The following is a 23,171-nucleotide window of genomic DNA, read 5'->3' on the forward strand; positions in this document are numbered from 1 at the left end:
CAATGTTGCCTAAGAGCGAGATCTTGGGTGTGAGTCGGCGCTCTCCTACCAGGGCGGGTGGTAGCAGGAGAGGCTGGCCAGACTGGGGGCTAAGAGACGTGAGTGATTCCCTAGCCGAGTAGGTGAGGAGGACGGAGGAGAGAGCCACGTGTCCATGGATGGAAAGGTGCTGGCATGCTAGAACGGAGGTGAAAGGGGAGTGTCATCGGAAAACAACACGGGTCTGTCAATACGACTCGAGAAGCCGCCGACCTGACCCTCCCCAGCTGGAGGGTAAGGATGGCGCTTCATCTGTAGCCCGGTCCCAGGCAGCGGGGCAGGCTGCTTATATCAGATAGACTTGCAGCTGATGAGAAACTTCCTCCCCCACCTCCCATTGTGCCAGGCCAGGGCAAAGGAGGAATGCGATGCAATCTCTCCCCTCACTGGCCCTTGTGACTGGCTCCCACGGCGTGACCTCCCAGGACCGGGCACATAGAGCCATTAGGAGCCTGTCTGTGTGTTCAAACGTGTAGAGGAGCAAGGGGCAAACTGAGGGGCTGAGCATCTGCCCCAGGGCGGGTGGTTCCAGGCCTTCCCTCGCAGGTGGGCTGGGATTGCAGCCCCTGCCAGCTGCACTGTGATCGGGAGAGGGGGACATGGGCCCGTTGGGCTGGGCAACGTGGTGCTGTTGGGGGAAGGCTGGGCTGCGTGCTTTGGTGTGGCGGAGGTGCTGAGGGGTAGGAGTGAGATGTGTTTGAGCTGTGTGTGTGTGTGCTGGGAGGAGGGCTTGGGTTGTGTGTTTTGGGAGATGCACTGAGAGAACAGGTGTGTGTGTTTGGGAACTTGTGTGTGCAGAAAGGGGTACATTGGGCTGTGTGCCCGGGGAGGGCATGGTGTGTCTGGGGGCACTGTGCTGTGTGTCCAGGGGTGTAGTGTACCTGGGGGGGCGCGGATGGTGTGCCCTGGGGGGTTGATGTGCTGGGGATGCTGTGCTGTGTGCCTGGGACATATGTTTCCTCATTAATCAGATAAATGACTATCTGCGTAAGGATCTGGGGAAGAGGGATGGAGCTGCCCCTGCATACTCACATACCAGGAGCCTTGTGGAGCCTCTCTGCCCCCCCCCCCCGGGACCTGTCAGGGTCTTGTTGCTCCCCCAGGGGGTGGGGCCCCTCTCATGGTTGTGAGAATGCCAGCTGGGGGGGTGGAGAATCTGGGGGAGCTGTTGACCGTGATCTGTTCAGAGACTCATCAGGGAAGTGCCATGGGGAGCCATCTTAAACCCTGCCCCCGCTCCCCCGGGCCTGGGGACACCGAGCTGAGGTTAGAACAGCTCTGCCTGCACTGCCCTCCCAACAGGCCCTATGACGTGGCAGTTCCCTACGGTGGTGAGGTGTCCAGAGAGAGCGGGCGCCATCTCCGCCATGGGGAGCAGGGCCCATGGGCTGCCTTGTGGCTCGTCACCGCCGTGAGGGGGTTCCAAGGAATGAAGTCAAAATGGGCCTGGTCTCAGCACTGTCCCACCCCCGCAGGGGGGGCAGGGAGGTTCCCTGGGGGGTGGAGGATGCCCTCTTTGGGTAGGGTCAGGGTGGGAGGTTGAGGGGGCCTGGGGTGGGGCCTTTAGGGCAGGCTTGCCATGGCTGGGCAGAATGGGCTCGGTGGAGCATTCCCAACATCGCAACTGTTCCAGGCAGCAAATTGCAGCTTTGCGTTCGGGGGAACCAATGAGGGAACATCGATGCTGGGGGGACGAGGAAAAGGCCGCCTGGGCCCCAGGCCAAGAATCAGTGGGTTTCGTCAGCGGGCCTGCAACATTTTATCACAGCTGGGAGCAGGGAGTGGAGCCTGGAGCCGTCCGGAGTGGTGCCGAGAAGGGAGACGCAAAACATTTCCAGATGCATGGCGGAGAGGAGGGAAGAGCAGCCTGGCAGGGCGGGTGAGGAGCAGCCTGGCAGTGGGGAAGCAGAAGGGGGGGGAGTCTGTGTTACCCCCTCTCTATGGGGACGGGGGAGCTGCTGGGGGCTGGAAGGAAGCGTGAGGAAAGCTGGCAGCACCGTCCAGGTCTCCACCCTGGGAGGAAATTTGGCTGGTTGAGAAGTGGAGCAGGGCCAGGCTCTGGGGTTCCGCTGGCGATTTCAGGCCTCTGCAGCAGAGTTCAGGCGGTGGGCAAGCTGTGACCTGGGTGTCTCCTGCATGTCTCCCCATGCTGTGCCCTCTGCTCGGTGTCATTCCTGGGAAAACTGATGGGGATGGTGGGGGTGGGGTTGTAAACTGACTGGGGAAGGAGGAAGAAGCCCCTCCTCCACCGTATGTTTCTTGAATGCAGGAAACTGCTGCTGGGACATAGAGCAGACACAGCTCCTGTTTGGGGCTCGAATCTGGAGGGCCCCTTCCACCGTTTATGGCCCAGGTAACGCTTTGCATCTCTTAAATGGCTGTGGTGAGAATGCCGAACCCCTGCTGGGGACCAGGCTCGCCCAACTCGCTGTGCTTGTGACCTGAGCTGGGATTCGAACATGGCTTTGCCGAGGTGTAGGAATCCACGGAGCCATCACTGGGCGAAGGGCAGATTCCAAGGGTTTGGGTCAAACCCACAGCTCCTTTCTGGGTCTGCCATCCCAGTGCCAGGCTGTCTGGAACAAGGGATTGCTTCTGGACACAGGGCAAAGCCAGGCAGGGATTAGCAAACTCAACGCAAGGGGTGGTTTGCGTCTAGGTTCTGTTTGATCGGAATCCCCGAAGTTCTAGATTTTCAGGAGTGCTGAGTGCTCACGAATTCTGCGGGCGTCAGTGGTAGCTGCAGGTGCTCAGTCCCTCTGCAAACCAGGCTGCTTCTTTCGGTGTCAATCTGTAAGGCCCCAAGTGTGAACATTTTGGGCTAAGCCCGTAGAGGGAGGAAGGAGGGCCTCTGGAGAGGACAGATGGTCTGGAGGTCATGAGCCTGGGAGGCAGGACTCCTGGGTTCATTCTGTGCTCAGTTGGGGGGTGTTGTCAAGTGGCTAGGGCAGGGAGCATAGGCTGCATTCCCAACTCTGTCACTTACTTGCTGCCCAGCACTGAGCAAGTCACTGCCATGCTCCGTGCCTCAGTTTCCCCCTCGTAGCATAGCGGGGGGGGGGGCAATGATCCATTCAGAATCCCTCTTGTGGTGCCAGGTGCCTTGGAAATACCAATTATCATTATCCCCAGAGCCTGACAGAGAGGGAGCCAGGGATGGGAAGTGAATCCAGGCCTGTGACCCAGGATGCTGCTGGCTGGCCCCACAGCACTTAGCTGTGGCTCAGGACAGGCAGGCTCTCCCTGGGCTTTGCCTTTGTTCTGGGCTGATTGGGGGCTTTTATTCCTCTTTCCAAGCCATACGAGGGGGCGGCGGGCAAATGCTCTGCATTGCACTGGGAACACACCAGCCTTCATCAGCTGTGCTGTTTGGTGCAACATTATCGCCCCCTCCTTCCCTTTCCCTCCCCCCCTTTCGGTGCGTGGGATGTCAGTGAAGGCACGGCGGCTTCTGAGCGCTGGTTGGGGGCACAATTGCCCCGCTGTCTGACAGAGGGGGTCACGGGCGAGGGAGGGGTGAAGAGGCCTCGTTCAGGCAGCAGCCCGGGAGACAATGCCGAGACATTCCCCAGCATCGCTAGCCCGGCGAGGGAGAACAGGGTAGTGGACTGAAAGGAGAGATGTCACCGGAGAACTTTCCAGCCGCCTCTGCATCTTTGACGTGCCCTGGCCAGCCTTCCCCGAGGGGGCGCTCCGGTTCCATCCCCAGCGCTGCCACCCCCCTCCCTGACGCACTGGGGAGCCTCTGGGTCAATCGCTCTCTGGCAGGAAAGACTGAGTTAAACTCACCCTTCTGCCAGTCAAACCCCATATTCATCTCTCCTCTCAAAGAACCTGGAAGCCCAGTCCCCCAAACAAGCCTGCTCTTTTAGTGCGGACATAAAGGGCCTTCAGTCTCCCACTGCTGCTTATTCTCTCCTTGTCGCCCCCTTCGGTCACCCTCCCCCCTTCCCTAGCAGCTCTGGGTACCTCTTGTGTCCTCCTCTGAATGGCAGGATTGTGCTGCGAGCTGGGGTCAGGTGCAGGAGATGGGAGAAATGAGTCTGTTCGTCCCCAGATGGCCCGTGGGCGCAAGGAGCCGGTTCTGGGCCAGCCCAGATATAGAGAGATGGGGAGGGCAAAGGGATATTTTCTCTGCTCCTTGTTGAGGTTGAAAGACTCTTGCCCCAGTCTCGGAAACTCCGGCCCTGGGCCTCGCCCATCGTGTGTTGACCTGTCCTGGACACCCAGAGCTCCATGCGCTCGGCTGGGTGGCTCTAAGGCATTCCCAGGGGGTCGGCTGACTCAGCACCCTGCTCTCTTGGGATCCCCCAGTGGGGGGCGATGTGACAGAATGGGGTTCCCCTAGTAACTGCCCTGTTCCTTCTGTGTTGCCTGCAGATCTAGACAAGCTCCTTTTGGACCTAGAGTCCTTCCTGCTGATCCTGGACCGGGAGAACCTCAGCTACATTGCTCAGGCCAAGAAGAAATCCATCGCTGAGCTACTTTCCAGGTTCCAGAGCCCTCCATGTATGTATCCTGCTGCTGGGGCATAGGTATCCAGAGACAGGTGATGATGTGCTAATGACCCATGGGGGCGGCTGTATCCTAATAACTCCACAAGAGGGAACCTTTCTGTAGCAGATCAGATTTGTTCCTGCAGCCCTGTCCATTTCCACAGGCTAGGGTGACCAGATGTCCCGATTTTATAGGGACAGTCCCAATATTTGGGGCTTTTTTAAATATGGGCTCCTATTACCCCTCACACCCGTCCTGATTTTTCACACTTGCTGTCTGGTCACCCTACCACAGGCTCTCCATGATCCCTGGAAACTGGGCCAGCCAGTCAAATGGCTTCTTTGGTGCTCACCATAGTCCAGCTCTCTGGATCTTTGGTTATCCAGTTTGTCACTCTCTGTAACTTTGCTTACCAATGAGATTGTCCCCTTGGGCCTGCCCAGAGCTGGTTCCATTTAGACCTTTTTCTTAGCTATGCCTGACTCCGATCTTCTTCCAGCATCCCTGTTATTCCTATGGGTTTGCCCAGTCGTTTTATATCAGCCGATGATGGGGCGTCTGCAAACTGTTCACTCCAGCTCCCAGACTGGAGCGGCTTTCGGCAAAGGAGAATGGTGCATAGTGAATATGAACAAGCCATGGCTGGACTCAGTCTCCAGACCGATCCCCGTCCAAGTCCCTAGAATTTAAGGTTCATTCGGGATTGTCTGGAATCCCCCAGCACCTGCCCGCCGAGTCACCCGACCCCATGGCAGCAGCCTGATCTCAGAGCTTTTATCCACCACTTGTTTGTGGCGTTAGTCCCGTCACCTCCTGTAATCCTGATCCGCCTCTTTCCCCACACAGCAGAGGACGCAGAGTACATGATCATGCGCTGCATCTCGCCCTCCTCTGGGAGCAGCGCTTTCCAAACGCTGGCTGACCTGAGCCCACGCCAAGGTGAGCAGTGGAGTCGGTACCATGTGGGGGACGCGAGAGGAGTCGCACGAAGAGGGGGGGTGTTCCTAATTATATCTGTCGGGCCAGCTCCTCTTGTCAGTGACACAGCTGCAGTGCAGGCATGAGCACCCTACGTGTGAGATCAGAATCAGGCCGGGTGAGTCAAGGCCAGTAACGGGTTCAGATTTTCTGCCAAATATGCAAAAGTGGCCAGTGATTTCAGTTGCCCTCATTTGAGACACATGCAGGTACCCAAAGCTTGGCACCCAGAGGTACTGGGCATGTTTGAAACATCGGCCTATGGGATGGTGGCCGGGACTCTCCGCTTTGGCTTCGAAGGTGCTAACACTGTAGCCCGGTGCCCCAGCCTGCAAGGACACTCACCCCCTCTGAGGGGAGTCTCAGTGCTACCCATTGCTATAGAGAGCCTGGAGCTCTGTGCCCCACGGCGGCAACTGCACTGAGTGTGGGCCCAAGCTGCCATTGTGGGTACCCAGCTACCGGCCAGGCCCACTCAGCTGCCAGGCTGAGGGATTTGGGTGCCCAGCTCAGGGAATCCATGTTTGCAAATTGAGCTCTATTAGTGATGCAGACTGAACGATCCCAAATGCTTTGGGGCCGGATCCAGCTTGCATCGGCTCCCACGGAGCTGGATCCGGCTTCTCTAGCTCCAGACACCGGGTCTCGCATGCTCTCTCGAGGATCTTCGGCCCACTCTTGGGCCTGGAAGGTTTGGAGCAGAGCAGCTCCAGCACCCGGGGGCTCCCGGCTGCAGCTGGCGCCAGTGGCTAGTTGAAATGATTTTAATCGTTACCTTTCTCAGCAGCAATCTTGTCTCCAGACCCGATGGGAAGGGGAGAGTGTGACTTGCCCGCTGCCAATGGCCAGTGCTCCTCAGGTGGGGTAAGTCTGAATCACTCCAGGTCAGGAAGCAACACGAGAGGGAGACAGAGATCTCCGTTACCTCTGATGCCCAGGGTGGAGTCAGCGGGTGAGCGCTTTGCAGGGTCCCAGCACCTGCTAAGTGCATGGGGCAGCGGGAGAGCCTGTCACACTGTGGCTGCCCTGCTGTGCCCACTCCTAGGAGGCCAGCCCCAGGCACGGGAGCATCCCAGCCCCTGGCTGTTGCTGTGACAGGACGTGGGAGATGGAGACCCGGCACATATTCCAAGCAACACTGCACGTCCCTGGGCTATGGCCCTGCTGCCCGCTCAGCGCAGGGAGCGTGGGGAGGAATGTTCCCATGCAGCCTGCCAGCTCTGCATGTCCAGCAGAGCCTGGGATGCGTGTGTGTGTCATTCCTCTGAGCCTCCCCGGGGCTGAGCAGAGTCCCCAGCCCTGGTGGAGAATCCAGACGGGCAGAAACAGGGGCTGTGGGGATGCACATGTGACCCCCCATTTGTCCCTATAACTGCATCAGTGCTGGCTACAAGCAGGGGCGTGGATTGCGATTGCACCCTCTTGATACAGATGAGAGTGACCGGATCCTGCTCCTGCTCCTCTTGGACTCCAGGCTGACTGTGTAGCTGAGCTCAGAATCCAGCCCAGGGTCTCTAGGGGCTGAATGTGGAGCAGTGGCTGGGGATTGGGGTGACTGGCCGAGTGTGGGGGAAACGGGCTGAAGGAGGGGAATTAGAGGCAGCGTCAGGGGCTGAGGTTGGAAAGGGCTCAGGGGGCTGTGTCCAAGGGTAGGGGAAGGGCCCTGCATGAAGGAGATGGGGCAGGGGTCTGTCTTTTTTTCTCTCTTGCCCCTTTGCTCCCAGCTACCCCTTGCCATCCCTTGGGCAGCTCAGGATACAGGGGTCATAGTGAGGCCTCCCTATCCCACAGCCCCGGCCTGAGGCCTAGGGAAGGGCCCGCCTTGGCTCCCAGCCTGTGGCAGAGGGAGCCGGGCTTCCCGGCTGCTGGGCTGTCAGGCCCCTCCACAAACAAGAGCAGATGGTTTGGCCATGAGATCATTGGGAAACCGGAAAGGAACAGGAGCGTCTGCAGCACAAACTGGGAGTTTCCAGACTGGGATGTGCAGAGGGCTCCACTCCCTCCCTCCCTGCCACTCCCACCTGCTCAGGTGTCCAGTGGCAGGACCTCGGGGGCACATTTTCTTGCATATGGGGATGTGTTGCAGTGCTTGCAGTATTGGATCTGTTGTACTGCAGAGAGCAAGAGACACGTGGTATGAAGTAGCAGAAGCGGGTGTGCTGCATTGCAGGGGAGGGACACATATTACATGAAGTGCAGCACCGTCTGTTGCATGTGCAAGAGAATGCGTTGCATTACATCCAACAGCAGGTGTTGCATTGCATCCAACAAAGCCAAAGTGTAATTCTTGTGGAGAATGGTACATTGCATGGCATGCAGCAGGGGCGTGTTCCATCACATGCTGCCCGGGATGCACTGCTTTGCATGAAGAGAGGCACATTTCATTGGATGCAGCAGGGGAAGCTGTCCGCTGCATGCAGCTGAAGATGCGTTGCATGCAGCAGAGACATGGTACGTTCCCATAGAGTGGTGCAACCTCTGTTGCAAGCAGCAGGATGTTGTCTTGCTTGCATGGCGGGGGGATTAGTTGACAAGATGGCATTTCCCCATGCTCTGAGCAGACGTGCAGCTCCAGCGGAGTTCTACTGCTCTTCCGGATGTGGATGGAAGCAGGCAAATGTGGGCTCCAGATGAGGTAACAGGAGCCGTGGCAGGGGGGAGAGGACCACCCCCCGGGATGCGATTGGCAGGAACAAGAGCGGCGTCCTATGCCAGAGCACGAGATGCCGCTGACAGATTTCAGAAGCAGTTAATTTGGTAGCTAAACAGCATGAAGGCAGCAGGGGCCGATTAACCGTAGAGGCCACTTTAGGGGCAGTTAAATTGTGAAGGAAGCAGAAATCCGAGCCACGGGCATCAAAGGCTCTTTCATCTCAGTCCTGTCCAGATGCAGGGCTCCGAGTCGGCAGACGTGCTGCCAAGGAGCAGGGCGATTGCATGCTGGGGGGATCCGTGCTTGCTCCAAGCCCACATCAGCCTGGAACAGGGAGAGAGGGAGCTCCCGAGGTGGAGATTGAGCAACTGCCCAGGAAAGGGGGTATCTTGAGCCTGCCCTTCAGTATGCAAAGGGAGGGCACAGCTCCTGAGACCTCTCCTGAGCCCCCAGGGGACTGGCAGGCAGAGTCCCACTGACACCCCGTGCCCTGATACTGCCTCCCCTGGCTCTGTCGTGCTGAATTCTCCCTGCTCTTTCTAGACAAACCCGTTGGGCATCCTGCCCCACCTCCCTAGCCTGCCAGCTGAGGACTCCTACGAGGAGGCAGAGCCCATCAACCCCAAGGGACATATGAGCCCAGGTAACCAGCCCCATTACACCCCTTCCTCTCCGAAACGAGGTGGGAGCAGCTGGCAGGACATATCGGCTGCAGCGTGTGTACACAAGCTGCCCCTCATGTGTCTGTGCCATGCCTGTCGCCCAGGGCCCATCAGCTGCAATGTATGCACATGGGGCCCCTCCTCCAACATCTGTGCCATGCCTGCTGCACATCTGCACAGGGCACCCCTGCCGCACTTTGCATGCCTCCGGCTGCTTCCCTTTTGTGGCACCCTCCATGCTTGTGGCACGCCTCTTGCATGCTGTGCTGCCTCTTCCATCTAGGCCGCATGAGCATGGACTGTAAGGTCTCCAAGCCCCGCTCTGCTCCCTGCATGGCTCCCAGCTCCTGCGGCGTGGTGCGCTTCCCATTCCAAGCTCAGAGGCCCCTGGCACTGTTGGGGCAGCCCCTTGCCGACAGGCAGCTCCACTCTCGCCAGGCGCTTGCTCAGTGCCACCCTTCTGCTCTGGGCAGCGGGCGGCGGGGACACAGACAGCAGCCACTATGAGTCGTACGGCGAGGACGAGGACTGCGTGAAGGACCGTGCGCACTACATCCAGTGGCCACCCGCCGCCGGCACCGCCGAGGCTCCTGCTCGCCCCGAGGCCCAACTCTGCGGCTTCCTCTGGAGGAAACGCTGGCTCGGGCAGTGGGCCAAGCAGCTCTTCATCGTCCGGGAACACGCCCTGCTGGTGAGCATTGGGTGGGATGGAGAGGGGCGGGAGCACTCGCAGGTGGAGACGGCTTCCCTGGGCACGGCCTTGCCCCTGCTGTGGAGGCCGCATGGGCTGGGATGTGTGCAGGACAGTGCCGGGAGGGTGGGGGGAGGGCCTTGGCAACAGGCGCCCGATGGGCTAAGAGTGCAGGGACGTGTAGGTGGGTGCAGGGAAGAGCTGCATGGTAAAATGGTAGGTGAACTGAAGTGCATTCAGTGCCCTGAACCTGCCAGCCCCATAACCTGCAGACCCTGCACCCCCATCCCCCCAACCCTGACCCCCTAAACCCACAGACCTGCAGACCCTGCACCCCTAACCCCCATCCCTCCAATCCTGACCCCCCTAAACCCACAGACCTGCAGACCCTGCACAGGGAGGATCAGGGTTGCGAGTTCCAGTTCCAAGCCCTGCTATCCCCAGACTCGGACCCTTGCGGTCCCCACCCCCTGGCTGAGCCATGCCCTTTGCCCTGTGCTGCCACAGTGCTACAAGTGTGCCAAGGACCTGCAGCCAGTGCTGGAGCTGGACCTGCGTGGCTGCCGCGTTGCCTACAAGGCCAAGCGCAGCAAGAAGATGCAGCACGTGCTGAAGATCACGGGGGCAGCGGCAGAGACGCTGGTGATGGGCTTCCAGAGCCGCCAGCAGGCCGAGGACTGGAGGAAGGTTTGGAGGTGTTACACCCTGGCAGAGCTGTGCATGGAGGGGGGCCACGGGAGTGGGGAGGGTCAAGAGTGGCCTCTGCCACTGCCTGGGAGCCCCTGAGGGGGACTGTAGGTGGGGGAACAGCTCCTGTCGGGGTGAGACTACACGTCGGGTGAGTCTGTGCTGCCCACTCCCCTCTGCGGGCCGGGACGGGCACCGTCGAGTCAGGGCCCTGCGCTGCCCACTCCCCTCTGCAAGTGGGGATGGGCACCGTCCTGTCAGCTGGGGCTTGGCAGATAAGTTATGGCCTGGCTCCCCCTGCAGGCCAAGCTGGGTGCTGACAATTGGTCCCGGAAACCTCACAGAGCCGTGGGGAGGTTGCTGTCTGTGGGGCGAGCCAGTGCCCTTTCTTGCCAAGCTGCAGTACGTCCCCACACAGGGTTCCACAAGGAGTTTGCATTAAAGAGGGGTTTGCAGGAGCCATGGGGGCTCTGACCCTCCCAGCAGCGCATTCCCTGCCTTGGAAATGACTCTGCTGTGAGGGGGCTGGGCTCCCGCTGTGCCTGGGGGGCTGGGACCCCCAGCTGCCCCTTCCATGGCTGTAACGCTGTCCCTTTCTTGCAGGTGATTGAGGAGGTGAGCAGCTCTCCTCTCAGCAGGCCTTCTGCCCACAGCTCTCCAGTATTGCCCAGCTCAGAGCAGGGCAGGAACTCACCCCAGGTGAGTAGGTTCCTTAGCCATCTCTAGCCCCTGCTACCGGGGATCCTGGAGTACTCTCACACCCCTCTCCCCACCCAAGTTAGCATCGTTGTTCCTGTGTTCCAGCAGGGAAACCAAGGCACAGGGAGTGACTTAACCAAGGTCACGCAGTGAGTCAGTGGCAGAGAAGGGAATAGAACCCAGGAATAACAAATAGGGAGGAACTCATTGAGAATTTGAAAGTAGAAGGCAGCTTGGGTGAAAGTGATCATGAAATCATAGAGTTTGAAATTCTAAGGAAGGGTAGAAGGGAGTACAGCAAAATAGAGACAATGGATTTCAGGAAGGCAGATTTTGATAAGCTCAGAGAGCTGATAGGTAAGGTCCCATGGGAATCAAGACTGAGGGGAAAAACCAACTGAGGAGAGTTGGCAGTTTTTCAAAGGGACACTATTAAGGGCCCAAAAGCAAGCTATTCTGCTGGTTAGGAAAGATAGAAAATGTGGCAAAAGACCACCTTGGCTTAACCACGAGATCTTGCATGATCTAAAAAATAAAAAGGAGTCATATAAAAAATGGAAACTAGGACAGATTACAAAGGATGAATATAGGCAAACAACACAGGAATGCAGGGGCAAGATTAGAAAGGCAAAGGCACAAAATGAGCTCAAACTAGCTATGGGAATAAAGGGAAACAAGAAGACTTTTTATCAATACATTAGAAGCAAGAGGAAGACCAAAGACAGGGTAGGCCCATTGCTCAGTGAAGAGGGAGAAACAGTAACAGGAAACTTGGAAATGGCAGAGATGCTTAATGACTTATTTGTTTCGGTCTTCACCGAGAAGTCTGAAGGAATGCCTAACATAGTGAATGCTAATGGGAAGGGGGTAGGTTTAGCGGATAAAATAAAAAAAGAACAAGTTAAAAATCACTTAGAAAAGTTAGATGCCTGCAAGTCACCAGGGCCTGATGAAATGCATCCTAGAATACTCAAGGAGCTAACAGAGGAGGTATCTGAGCCTCTAGCTATTATCTTTGGAAAATCATGGGAGACGGGAGAGATTCCAGAAGGCTGGAAAAGGGCAAATATAGTGCCCATCTATAAAAAGGGAAATAAAAACAACCCAGGAAACTACAGACCAGTTAGTTTAACTTCTGTGCCAGGGAAGATAATGGAGCAAGTAATTAAGGAAATCATCTAAGGTGATAGTGAATAGCCAGCATGGATTTGTAAAGAACAAATCGTGTCAAACCAATCTGATAGCTTTCTTTGATAGGATAACGAGCCTTGTGGATAAGGGAGAAGCTGTGGATGTGGTATACCTAGACTTTAGTAAGGCATTTGATATGGTCTCGCATGATATTCTTATAAATAAACTAGGCAAATACAATTTAGATGGGGCTACTATAAGGTGGGTGCATAACTGGCTGGATAACCATACTCAGAGAGTTGTTGTTAATGGTTCCCAATCCTGCTGGAAAGGCATAACAAGTGGGGTTCCGCAGGGATCTGTTTTGGGACCGGCTCTGTTCAATATCTTCATTAACGACTTAGATATTGGCATAGAAAGTACGCTTATTAAGTTTGCAGATGATACCAAACTGGGAGGGATTGCAACTGCTTTGGAGGACAGGGTCATAATTCAAAATGATCTGGACAAATTGGAGAAATGGTCTGAGGTAAACAGGATGAAGTTTAACAAATACAAATGCAAAGTGCTCCACTTAGGAAGGAACAATCAGTTTCACACATACAGAATGGGAAGAGACTGTCTAGGAAGGAGTACGGCAGAAAGGGATCTAGGGGTTATAGTTGACCACAAGCTAAATATGAGTCAACAGTGTGATGCTGTTGCAAAAAAAGCAAACATGATTCTGGGATGTATTAACAGGTGTGTTGTGAGCAAGACACGAGAAGTCATTCTTCTGCTCTACTCTGCACTGGTTAGGCCTCAACTGGAGTATTGTGTCCAGTTCTGGGCACCGCATTTCAAGAAAGATGTGGAGAAATTGGAGAGGGTCCAGAGAAGAGCAACAAGAATGATTAAAGGTCTTGAGAACATGACCTATGAAGGAAGGCTGAAAGAATTGGGTTTGTTTAGTTTGGAAAAGAGAAGACTGAGAGGGGACATGATAGCAGTTTTCAGGTATCTAAAAGGGTGTCATAAGGAGGAGGGAGAAAACTTGTTCACCTTAGCCTCTAAGGATAGAACAAGAAGCAATGGGCTTAAACTGCAGCAAGGGAAGTTTAGGTTGGACATTAGGAAAAAGTTCCTAACTGTCAGGGTGGTTAAACACTGGAATAAACTGCCTAGGGAGGTTGTGGAATCTCCATCTCTGGAGATATTTAAGAGTAGGTTAGATAAATGTCTATCAGGGATGGTCTAGACAGTATTTGATCCTGCCATGAGGGCAGGGGACTGGACTCGATGACCTCTCGAGGTCCCTTTCAGTCCTAGAATCTATTAATCTATGAATCCTGACCTGCTATCCCATCCTGTCCTGAGCAGCTCCTTCCACAACAAGTCCTGCTTGCTGCTGCCCACAGGAATGTTGTAAACCTTGAGGAGGGACTCTGCCCATAGCTCGGGGGGCGTGCCCGAGGGCACAGCCTGACCCATGAAATTTGAGGGAGGGAGATGCCCTTGTGAGACCAGACAGTACAGGGTTGTTCCCTATGGCATGTCGTGCCATTTGAATGGTCCCATGTGATGGGACTTCCTCCTCCCTGGGGAGCTGCCCCCCATCTCCTGGGTCTGCCCATGGGGAAATCTCTGATATTCAGCCTGAAATTCCCTCTGCTTATCCATTCCCCTCGCCTCAGTGATCATTGTCTGTGGTCTCTCTTAGGTGAGAGGTTCCCAGCTTGGCTCTGACTCAGATGAGGAGAACTCCCCGGTCAGCCCAGCTGCAGCCGGCTGCATCCCAACTGGAGAGCCAAAGAAGGGAGGTACGGTATGGCCCAGCCTGACCACTCTGTGCAGCATCAATTACCCCAGCCATCCTGTCTGCGGGACCCAGGACTGGAACAGCCCAGGGTGCTGGGTGCATTGGTGGAGATGGGGAAGTGACCCAGGGCTGGAACAGCTGGGGTGATGGGTGCATTGGTGGAGGTGGGGAGGTGACCCAGGGCTGGGTGCTGGGTGCATTGGTGCAGATGGGGAGGTGACCCAGGGCTGGAACAGCTGGGGTGCTGGGTGCATTGGTGGAGATGGGGAGGAGACTCAGGGCTGGAACAGCCTGGAGTGCTGGGTGCATTGGTGGAGATGGGGAGGTGACCCAGGGCTGGAACAGCTGGGGTTCTGGGTGCATTGGCGGAAGGGGGGAGGGATAGCTCAGTGGTTTGAGCATTGGCCTGCTAAACTCAGGGTTGTGAGTTCAGTCCTTGAGGCCATTTTAGGGATCGGGGCAAAAATCTGTCAGGGGATTGGTCCTGCTTTGAGCAGGGGGTTGGACTAGCTGACCTCCTGAGGTCCCTTCCAACCCTGATATTCTATGATTCTAAGGGCTGGTGGTGGGGAAGTGACCCAGGAGTGGAACAGTCGGGGTGCTGGGTGCATTGGCAGAGCTGTGGGGGTAACTGCACACAGAGCCTGTGCTCTCACCCCAGGCTTTCCTGAGCTCCTTTCCCACAGCCCGCGGAGGCATCAGCTGCAGTTTGTGCTGGGTGGGTCAGTGCCGAGCCCTCTCCCCGATGGCGGAGGAGGCAGCGGAGGCGCGTCTCCTAACGAGAGGCCTTGGGGGCGCTCTGCAGGTTTCCTGGACGTGCTGCTGAACGGCCAGTGGCAGAAGCTGTGGTGCAGGGTGGAGCAGGGCACCCTACGGATGTTCAGAGACCCCAGCTGCACTGAGAGCCCCGAGTACGCTGTGCCGCTGGCGGGCAGCAATGTGACCCCGGGGGCCGACGTGGGCCGACGCCATCACATCCACATCAGCCAGCAAGGCAGAGAGGTCGCCATCCTGCAGGTGCGTGGTGCAGCTGTGCTAACCCGTATGGTGCTGGCGTGGCCCGCAGCCAAGCTGTAGCAGAGAGACCATTAGCCTGGTGGTAGGGGGGCAGCTCTCACTGGCAGCATCCCACGGATGGTAGGAACTGGATCTGCCCCTCCCTTCCTGGAGCTCCAGATGGTGCTGTGGTCACGCAGACGTGGGAGCCGCACTCCGCGCCGATTGTGCTGTGCATGGAGAGATGCAGCAAAGAACCGGCCTGGTTCCCTGGCCCTCTGCTCTGCCCGGTCGCGCCTGGTCCTTTTCCTGCCCTTCTGGCTGCCGAGCCGATGCCATTCCCCAGAGGAGGGCATCTCCGTGGCCCCTCCCTAATGGTTCTGGCCCAACCTGTCCCCTTCTCTGGTGCAGACCCACTCGGACGAAGAGAGGGACGTCTGGCTGAAGATCCTGCAGGTGGAGAAGGGAGCGGAACCAGCCTCTGTGTATGAAACCTCAGTCCCTGGAGATGGACCCAGCTCTGCCCCTGTGGGGTAAGGAGCCCGCAGCACCCCTGTGCCTCTTCAGAGCAGCTCCCCCTATTCCCTATCTTCAGGTTGTCCCAGCTTCCTCCCTCCTTCAGCCTTCTTTCCATTCTCCTTCCCCCTTGGCTAAGGCAGGGGACCTGGCTGCCCATGGGTGCCTTAAGAACATAAGAACGGCCATACTGGTCAGACCAAAGGTCCATCCAGCCCAGTATCCTGTCTGCCGACAGTGGCCAATGCCAGGTGCCTAACAGGTAACGATCAAGTGATCTCTCTTTCTCCTCTCTCTCCTTTCCTGGGACAGGGCCCCAGGGCCCAGGATCCTGGCTGCTTCTGCATCTGGCACTGCCATGGGGACCCAGTTACAGAACTAGTGCATGACCGAAGCATGTGCTAGCCATGTTGGGGACAACCCGTGTTGTGTCCAGACCCCTGGTGTTACCACTCAGATGTATAGGGCAGCCAGGCAGCACTCATCAGGCCCTGCTGCGTCCAATTCGAAGCACTCATGGGCCCCAGGTGCTAAGCAAGGAAAATCCCCACCCCCGATGGCTGCCCAGGGTCACAGGGCTTCCTCTCTGCTCTGCCTGCAGGGGCCTGCTCTTGCGGAGATTCCCGACCCCCAACACCTACATGGATGACCCCTTTGGGCAGCTCCCGCCGGCGACACACCCCAGCCCCGTCTACTCCAACTCGGATATACTGCACCAGCTGGTAACCTCCATGTAGTCCGGCATCTGTAGGCGTTTCTAGCGAGTGGGCCAGCCCCTTGGCCGGCGGAGCTTGGCGAAACTCCATGGGCTGAGCTGCCCCCAGGGCCGGCTCCAGGGTTTTGGCCGCCCCAAGCAGCCAAAAAAAAAAAAAAAAAAAAAAAGCCGCGATCGCGATCTGCGGCGGCAATTCGGCGGGAGGTCCTTCGCTCCGAGGCAGAGTGAGGGACCGTCCGCCGAATTGCCGCTGAATACCTGGACGTGCCGCCCCTCTCCGGAGCGGCCGCCCCAAGCACCTGCTTGACAAGCTAGTGCCTGGAGCCGGCCCTGGCTGCCCCCATGGGGATCTGGGTTGGCGCGTCTGGCCAGCTCGTCCACAGGCTCCTCACTGGCGTCTCTTTGCAGCAGCAGAGCTTGGACAGAGCCGCCCAAGACCAGACGCAGAGACTCCCGTGTGCCCTTCCCGACAATGCCTTCAGCAACCCCCAGAGCAGGGCTTCGGAGGAGACAGGTGAGGGAGGCTCCCTCTCCCAGCGCAGCAGGGACATGGCTGCACCGGGGACAGACTCTGTGTCCGACAGAAGCCGAGCATGGCCCCATCTCGGTAAGAGGCAGTGTCCCAGCACTGCTCGGCTCCCACGTCTGCCACGGCACATGCTGAGAGGGTATCGCTGCCTCCCTGGGACGGGCTGGCTACAGTGGGTCTCAGGGTGGCACATGTGTAGAGGAGTGCCCCTCTGCTTCTCACTGCCTGTTACAGAACAGCTCCTCCCCCTTGGCCCTAGGCATGTCCAGGATTCCCCTGGCCCCAGGCACAGAGCAGCTCCGTCTCTAGGTTGGTTCAGCATGCCTGGAGGGGGAATCCCTTTCTGAGTGCTCACGGTCACACAGCCTTTGACCCCTTGCTCTCCCATGCTCTTCCAGCTGCTCCTCCAGCCAGCCCGGGCAAGTCTCCGAACGAGCAGTGGGTAGAAGTGGCCCCGGAGCTGAAAAGCCGGGATTTTTTCCAGTCTCAGCGGACGCTGATGCAGCCCGAGAGGAAGGGCGCCCCAGACAGCTTGGATTTCTTAATTGGTACGATCGCTGCACAGCCTCAGGCAGGTTGCTGACCCCCTGCCCCTGTGCCAGGGGTCGGCAAGACTTACCCAGTGCAGGAGAGGGCTGGGAGGGTTGAGCCATGGTTCTTGTCAAGGTTCCCTCCTGTCATGGATTGTGGGGGGACACAAGGTCCTGCACCCCCGGCTTCCTGAGATTCACCATGACTCTCAGCCAGCCAGTAAAGCAGAAGGTTTATTTAGACGACAGGAAGACAGTCCAAGACAGGTCTTGCAGGCACAGACAACAGGACCCTCCTCGGTTAGGTCCATCTTGGGCTCCCAGGGCGCCCCAGCCCCCTTGGGAGGTCAGAGCCCCGTTTGCCTCCCAGCCAGCTCCCCAGCCAGCTCCTGAAACTCTGCCTTCAGCGACCCCTCCCACAGCCTTTGTTCAGTTTCCCGGGCAAAGGTGTCACCTGGCCTCTAACCCCTCCCTGGGTTCTCATGGTACATGCTCAGGTATTCTCCCTCGGTCAGTCTCCCATCCCCCAATGCAGACTATCCTAGCCACACTCCCCTGTCAGCATTTAAAGACCACATAAGAACAGTCCCAGTTCGTCACATCTCTCCCCCCTTCGAGACCGAACTGAGCGGGGTCACTTTAGCCAGTGACCTGGGGAAGTTCGAACCTACCCACGTTCCCATGGATGCTCCAACATCCCTCCCATTCCTTGGTGAGAATTACACCAGGCCCCTCCAGTTTCATGCCCCCTTAGGTCGGGTGTGCTCGATGGCACTCGTAGTTCACATGTGGGATGGTTTATGCGGCCTGTGCCCTTTTCCCACCCCAATACCCCTGGGGTTCCAACTGGGCTGTGGTCTTCTCCCAGCGTTCCAGTCTGGAGGTCTGTGATTCGGGCTCTTTTGGTTCAGAGCCCCCCTTTTAACCTTGGCCACCCTCCGGAAAGGCTCCTCTATGCTGGGCAAGGGTCCTAAAGCCATTTTCCCCTTGTCCCGGGCCTTCCTTCCCCTTTGACACGGGTCACAGGATCGGCAGTAACAAAGACCCCAGGCCAGTAAAAGCTCCGTAGCAGCCTCTGCTGGGTACGCCAGGTTCCCTGGTGCCCTGAGAGCGGAATGTCATGGGCCCGGTACAGCAGCTGGCGGCGATACTTCTGGGGTACCACCAGCTGCCTCCTGATCCCCCTGACTCCATTTTCCCTGGGGGAGCCCATTCTCGGTACAGGAACCCCTTCTCCCACAGGAACCTTTTCCGGCCACCTCTTCCCATGGTCTGTACCGCACTGAGGTCGGCCAGGTCCCTTGTCTTCCGCAAGGAGGGATCTTTCTGCACCTCGGCCTGGAACTCAGCAGCTGGGACAGGGATGGCCACCTGCTCTCTCTCTCGCCGGCTGGGTCTGAAGCTGTAGCCTCCCTGAGTCGTGTCCCTGGGTGTTCCCTCCCCATCAGGTTAGGGTCCTGCGCCTCGGGCAAGGCACCCTCCCCAAGGTCATGGCGCAGTGCCCCTCGCCGACTCTGACTCCGGGTCACAACCAGGGCACCCTGGGGGTTGCTTGGCCAGTCCTCCAGGTCCCCCCCCATCAACACCTCAGTGGGCAAATACGGGTGTACCCCCACGTCCTTGGGGCCCTCCTTGGCCCCCCACTTCAGGTGTACCCTCGCCACGGGCACTTTGACTGGGGTCCTGCCCACCCCCGTCAGGGTCAGGTAGGTGTTGGGCACCACCTGATCTGTGGCCACCACCTCGGGCCGGGCCAGCATCACCTCTGCGCCCGTATCCCAGTATCCATTGACCTTCCTCCCATCCACCTCCAGGGGAACAAGGTACTCTCTCCGGAGGGACAGCCCCGCGCCCACCGTATAAACCAAAAACCCTGAGTCTGGAGCATCCAGCCCCCCAGAGGAGCTCTCCTCCCTCCTTAGCAGGTGGTACTCTGCCAGCCCCCCTTCCCTGGGAATGCTGCCTCTCGTCCGACTGGGTCTCTACCCAGTCAACCCTCTGTGGGTTGGGTCCGCTCAGTCTGTCCCTGAGCCTGATGCACTGGGCCCGTATGTGGCCTCTTTGGCCACAGTGATAGCAGCCCATGTCCCATGGGTCCCCTCGAGTGGGTCAGATGGCCCTGACGCCGGATGTTCCCTTTTGATGGGGGTTTTCCGTATTTTCCCGCTGGGAGGTCCCATGGTGACTCTCTCTCTGCGTTGTGGTGGGACTGTTCCTTTGGGACTCCTCCCTGTTATCCCCTGACCGGATCTTTACAAACTCATCGGCCAGCCGGCCTGCATGTCGCGGGTTCTCTGGTTTTTTGTCCCTCAACCACAGCCTCAGGTCGGATGGGCACCACTCATACAGTTGCTCCAGTACCAGCAGTCTAACCAGGTCCTCCTTCGTCTGGGCCCCATCTGCCCACTTGCTGGCGTATCCCTCCATGCGGACGGCTAGTTGCAGATACGAGATCTCAGGGGTTTTCTCCTGACTGGAACCTTTTCCGGTACATCTCAGGAGTCAGCCCAAACTCACGTAGCAGGGCCTTTTTGAATAGTTTGTAGTCCCCTTTCTCCGCCTCTTCCAGTTGGCGGTACAATGCCACGGCTTTGGGGTCCAGTAAGGGGGTGAGAACCCGGAGTCTGTCCGCAGGATCAACCTGGTGCAGCTCGCAGGCCGTCTCAAAGGCATCCAGGAAGTCATCCATGTCCTCCCCCTCCTTACGTGGGGCCAGGATGCACTTATCAAAGCTCCGTGCAGTCCTGGGTCCCCCCTCACTCACCACAGCCGGGCGTTCGCTGCCCCTCAGTCTCGCCAGTTCCAGTTCATGCTGACGCTGTCTCTCTTCATGCTGCCTCTGTTTCTCTTTCTCCTCCCGTTCATGCTGTCTATGTTGTTCATGATCTGCCAGCTCTCTCAGTTTTAGCTCTTTCTCCCATTCCAGCCACTTCCGCTCCACGGATGCTGAGCGTCGCCGGGAGGATCCCCTGCTGGCCGGGGGGGTCACAGTGCCCTCGGTATTTGTTGGGCTCCTCCCCACCCTTCCCCTAGGCATAGGAAGGAGGGGGACCCTGTTACTGCAAAAGTCCTTCTCGCTGGTCACACACTCCCAGGGGTGAATTGCCCCCTGAAACCGTCTCTCTCTGACTCTTCAGCACGCCTGGTCCCCGTCAATCACCCTTCGTTTTACTGCTCCCCAGTCACTTACTGCAGGAAGTGCCGTCCATGGGGTGCAGTAGATCCCGCCACTGCCACCAGTTGGGAGGTCAGAGCCCTGTTTGCCTCCCAGCCAGCTCCCCAGCCAGCTCCTGAAACTCTGCCTTCAGCGACCCCTCCCATAGCCTTTGTTCAGTTTCCCGGGCAAAGGTGTCACCTGGCCTCTAACCCCTTCCTGGGTTCTCATGTTACATGCTCAGGTATTCTCCCTCGGTCAGTCTCCCATCCCCCAATGCAGACTATCCTAGCCACACTCCCCTGTCAGCATTTAAAGACCACATAAGAACAGTCCCAGTTCGTCACACCTCCCCACTCTGAACTCTGGGGTACAGATGTGGGGACCCGCATGAAAGACCCCTTAAGCTTATTTCTACCAGCTTAGATTAAAACTTTCCCAAGGCACAAATCCTTTCTTTGTCCTTGGACGGTATTGCTGCCACCACCAAGTGATTTAGACAAACATCCAGGGAAAAGGGCACTTGGAGTCTCTGTTTCCCCAAAATATTCCCCCAAGCTCCTTCGCCCCCTTTCCTGGGGAGGCTTGAGAATAATATACTAACCAATTGCCTTTAATAAAAGTACAGACCAGACCCTTCATCTTTAGGACACTAAAATCAGTCAGGTTCTTAAAAAAAGAACTTTATTATAAAGAAAAAGGTAAAAGAAGCACCTCTGTAAAATCAGGATGGAAGGTAATTTTACAGGATAATAAAACCCCTTACAGGTAAAGGAGGGATTTTATGCTACCCGTAGCTGTATGGTTATGACAGGTGTCCTGCGACTCTCGGGGCATGGCTGTAACCCAGAGTGAGTCAGGGTGGCAGGATTGGGCCTTCAGCTTGCCACGTGGGTTCACATGGCCCCACGATCTCCCACGATCTGCCTTCTTGCAGGTAAGAGGGCCTTCCCCAAGCTGGAGGAGAAGGTAGGGCAGCTGGAAAGGGCGTGCCGGATGAAAACCAGGCTGAAGGCCGGCTCGGAGATGAACCTGCTAGCCATCGGCAAGTCTCTGAAGGGCCACATAGCCACCGCCACCAGCTCAGCAGGCTCCGAGGTAAAGGAGGATGAAGCAGGATGGGTGAGAGCCAGACACTGGGCAGCCATGAGACAGAACAGTTGGGGGCTAGAAACCAGCAGGGGCTGTCCTAGGGCTTCCTGCCTTTCTCTTCTCCCATCCCTTACCCAGCGACTTCTCTTCTCCCTCTTTCCCTCTCCTTATTCTGCTGCGTCTCTCCCGTTCCTTGAGAAAGTCAGGTCTAGCTTAGGTCCTTCTTTCTTGCCTTTAGACAAGGTGGGGAGGTGATTCCATATGGAGGGGAGCCCCTAGACAGGGGGAGAGGTCTGACCAGAGACTGAGCTGGAATGGCCCTAGAGCAGTGGTTCTCAACCTATTTGGCCCTGAGGATGTCACATGGGCTGCAGCTCTGTGCTGATTGGGCCGCAAGTGGCTCACGGGCCACAGGTTGAGAACCACTGCCCTAGAGCCTCTGTTCACAGGCCGTGCAGGGTAGGCCGCTAACCCCCAAGACAGGTTGGAAAGAAGGGCAAAAGGGGGCTCTCAGCCCCACCCCTCTTCTCTCTACCCTTGTACGCAGGGTTCCTTCCTAACACCTCTGCTGAAACGCACCACCTCCACCAAGAGCGCCCTGAGGCGAGCGCCCTCCGTGGTCATCATTGAAAAGGGGAAGGTTCTGCAGAAGAGAAAGGTACTGAGGGGCATCCCCTCTGCTAGGGAGAGTCACGCTGGGTGCGGGGGGAAAGGCCTGGCTCGCCTAGCACCCCCTCCCCCCCCCCCAGGACATGGGAATAATTGTCCTTTCTCCATCTGTCTCTTTCAGGAATGGGAGATGAAGTCTGCCATGTAATCAGCCCCTTCCACCCACTGAGCGTTCCCAAAGGCAGGAGACATTGCACTGTACATATACATATCAGACCGTGCGTCTATATATATACCGTTAACGCTGCATGTGGATCATGCAGAATAAACTCTGAATCGCTCCTTTTTTTTACCATAGTTATCAATGTTACAATAACTCTTTTTTTTTTTTTTTTTAAACTGACTGGATTTTTATAGGTTGTCTGCAATGGCACTGAAATGGGGAAAGAGGGACCGGGCTGGGTGGGGGAGGGCTCGCCCCAACATTACCGGGTCTGGACTCTTCACAGCAGCATATCCATCTGGTACCATTTTCCAGGGAGCGATTCCAAAGTGGCTTGCAAGCTCATTAGCCACCAGCACTCTCCTCCTTGCAGTTGATGTGACAGAGGTGGAGCCGAGATGGCTTCTTTGTTTTTATTTACGGAACCTTCCTGCAGCTTCAAATTGCATAGGCTGGTGCTTCAGAAGACAGTTCTCTTGAATGCCTCCTGACACACGGGATGAAAGATGAGAGCAAACGTGAACAACAGCTTCCCATGGTGTTAGACCCTAAAGAAAGTGGAGATACAAAGAGGATGCTCTGGGCTACTTAGCCATGTGTTCTTGAGTCCTTTGAAGTCTTTCATGGATCTCCTCCACTCCTCTTCCTAGCAAACACCTTTCTCCATAGAGATATCAGCCCTACTTTTGGTTTCCAGATAGACACAGATGTTTTACAGTGCAGGGATGGAATGATGCAGCTCTTTGATAACATTACATGCATTGTGCAGCTGGGCATGTCTGAAATCAGAAGAAGAGTGCTTCTAACTGGGTACGCTGGCCATACACCCAGGAGTCTAAACGGGAGGAGGAGGCTGCCAGGAGGTGTGCATGCTACCCTGCTGTGCTGCCTCTGGCCAGCTGTTCTTGGGAGCCCGCATGCTGGAACTGAAAGGGAAGGAACATGAGCGGGGACCGAGAAGTGTGGCAGCTG

General features: G+C 57.1%; 1 protein-coding gene across 1 annotated transcript; it reads left to right on the top strand.

The window, feature by feature from the left end:
- Window positions 1-1,881: 1,881 nt before the first annotated feature.
- Window positions 1,882-22,184, top strand: LOC135873272 (actin filament-associated protein 1-like 1). Its single transcript, XM_065397662.1, has 18 exons — window positions 1,882-1,918; window positions 2,309-2,392; window positions 4,420-4,548; window positions 5,383-5,475; window positions 6,299-6,378; window positions 8,711-8,810; window positions 9,303-9,520; window positions 10,028-10,207; window positions 10,811-10,906; window positions 13,737-13,836; window positions 14,641-14,852; window positions 15,243-15,364; window positions 15,949-16,069; window positions 16,471-16,669; window positions 16,990-17,139; window positions 21,213-21,373; window positions 21,915-22,025; window positions 22,158-22,184. Exons 1-18 carry the CDS (start codon window positions 1,882-1,884, stop codon window positions 22,182-22,184), a joined length of 2,220 nt encoding a protein of 739 aa, XP_065253734.1.
- Window positions 22,185-23,171: the final 987 nt, after the last annotated feature.

This window comes from Emys orbicularis, chromosome 2 (genome assembly GCF_028017835.1).
Source record: "Emys orbicularis isolate rEmyOrb1 chromosome 2, rEmyOrb1.hap1, whole genome shotgun sequence".
NCBI classification, from domain to species: Eukaryota; Metazoa; Chordata; order Testudines; family Emydidae; genus Emys; species Emys orbicularis.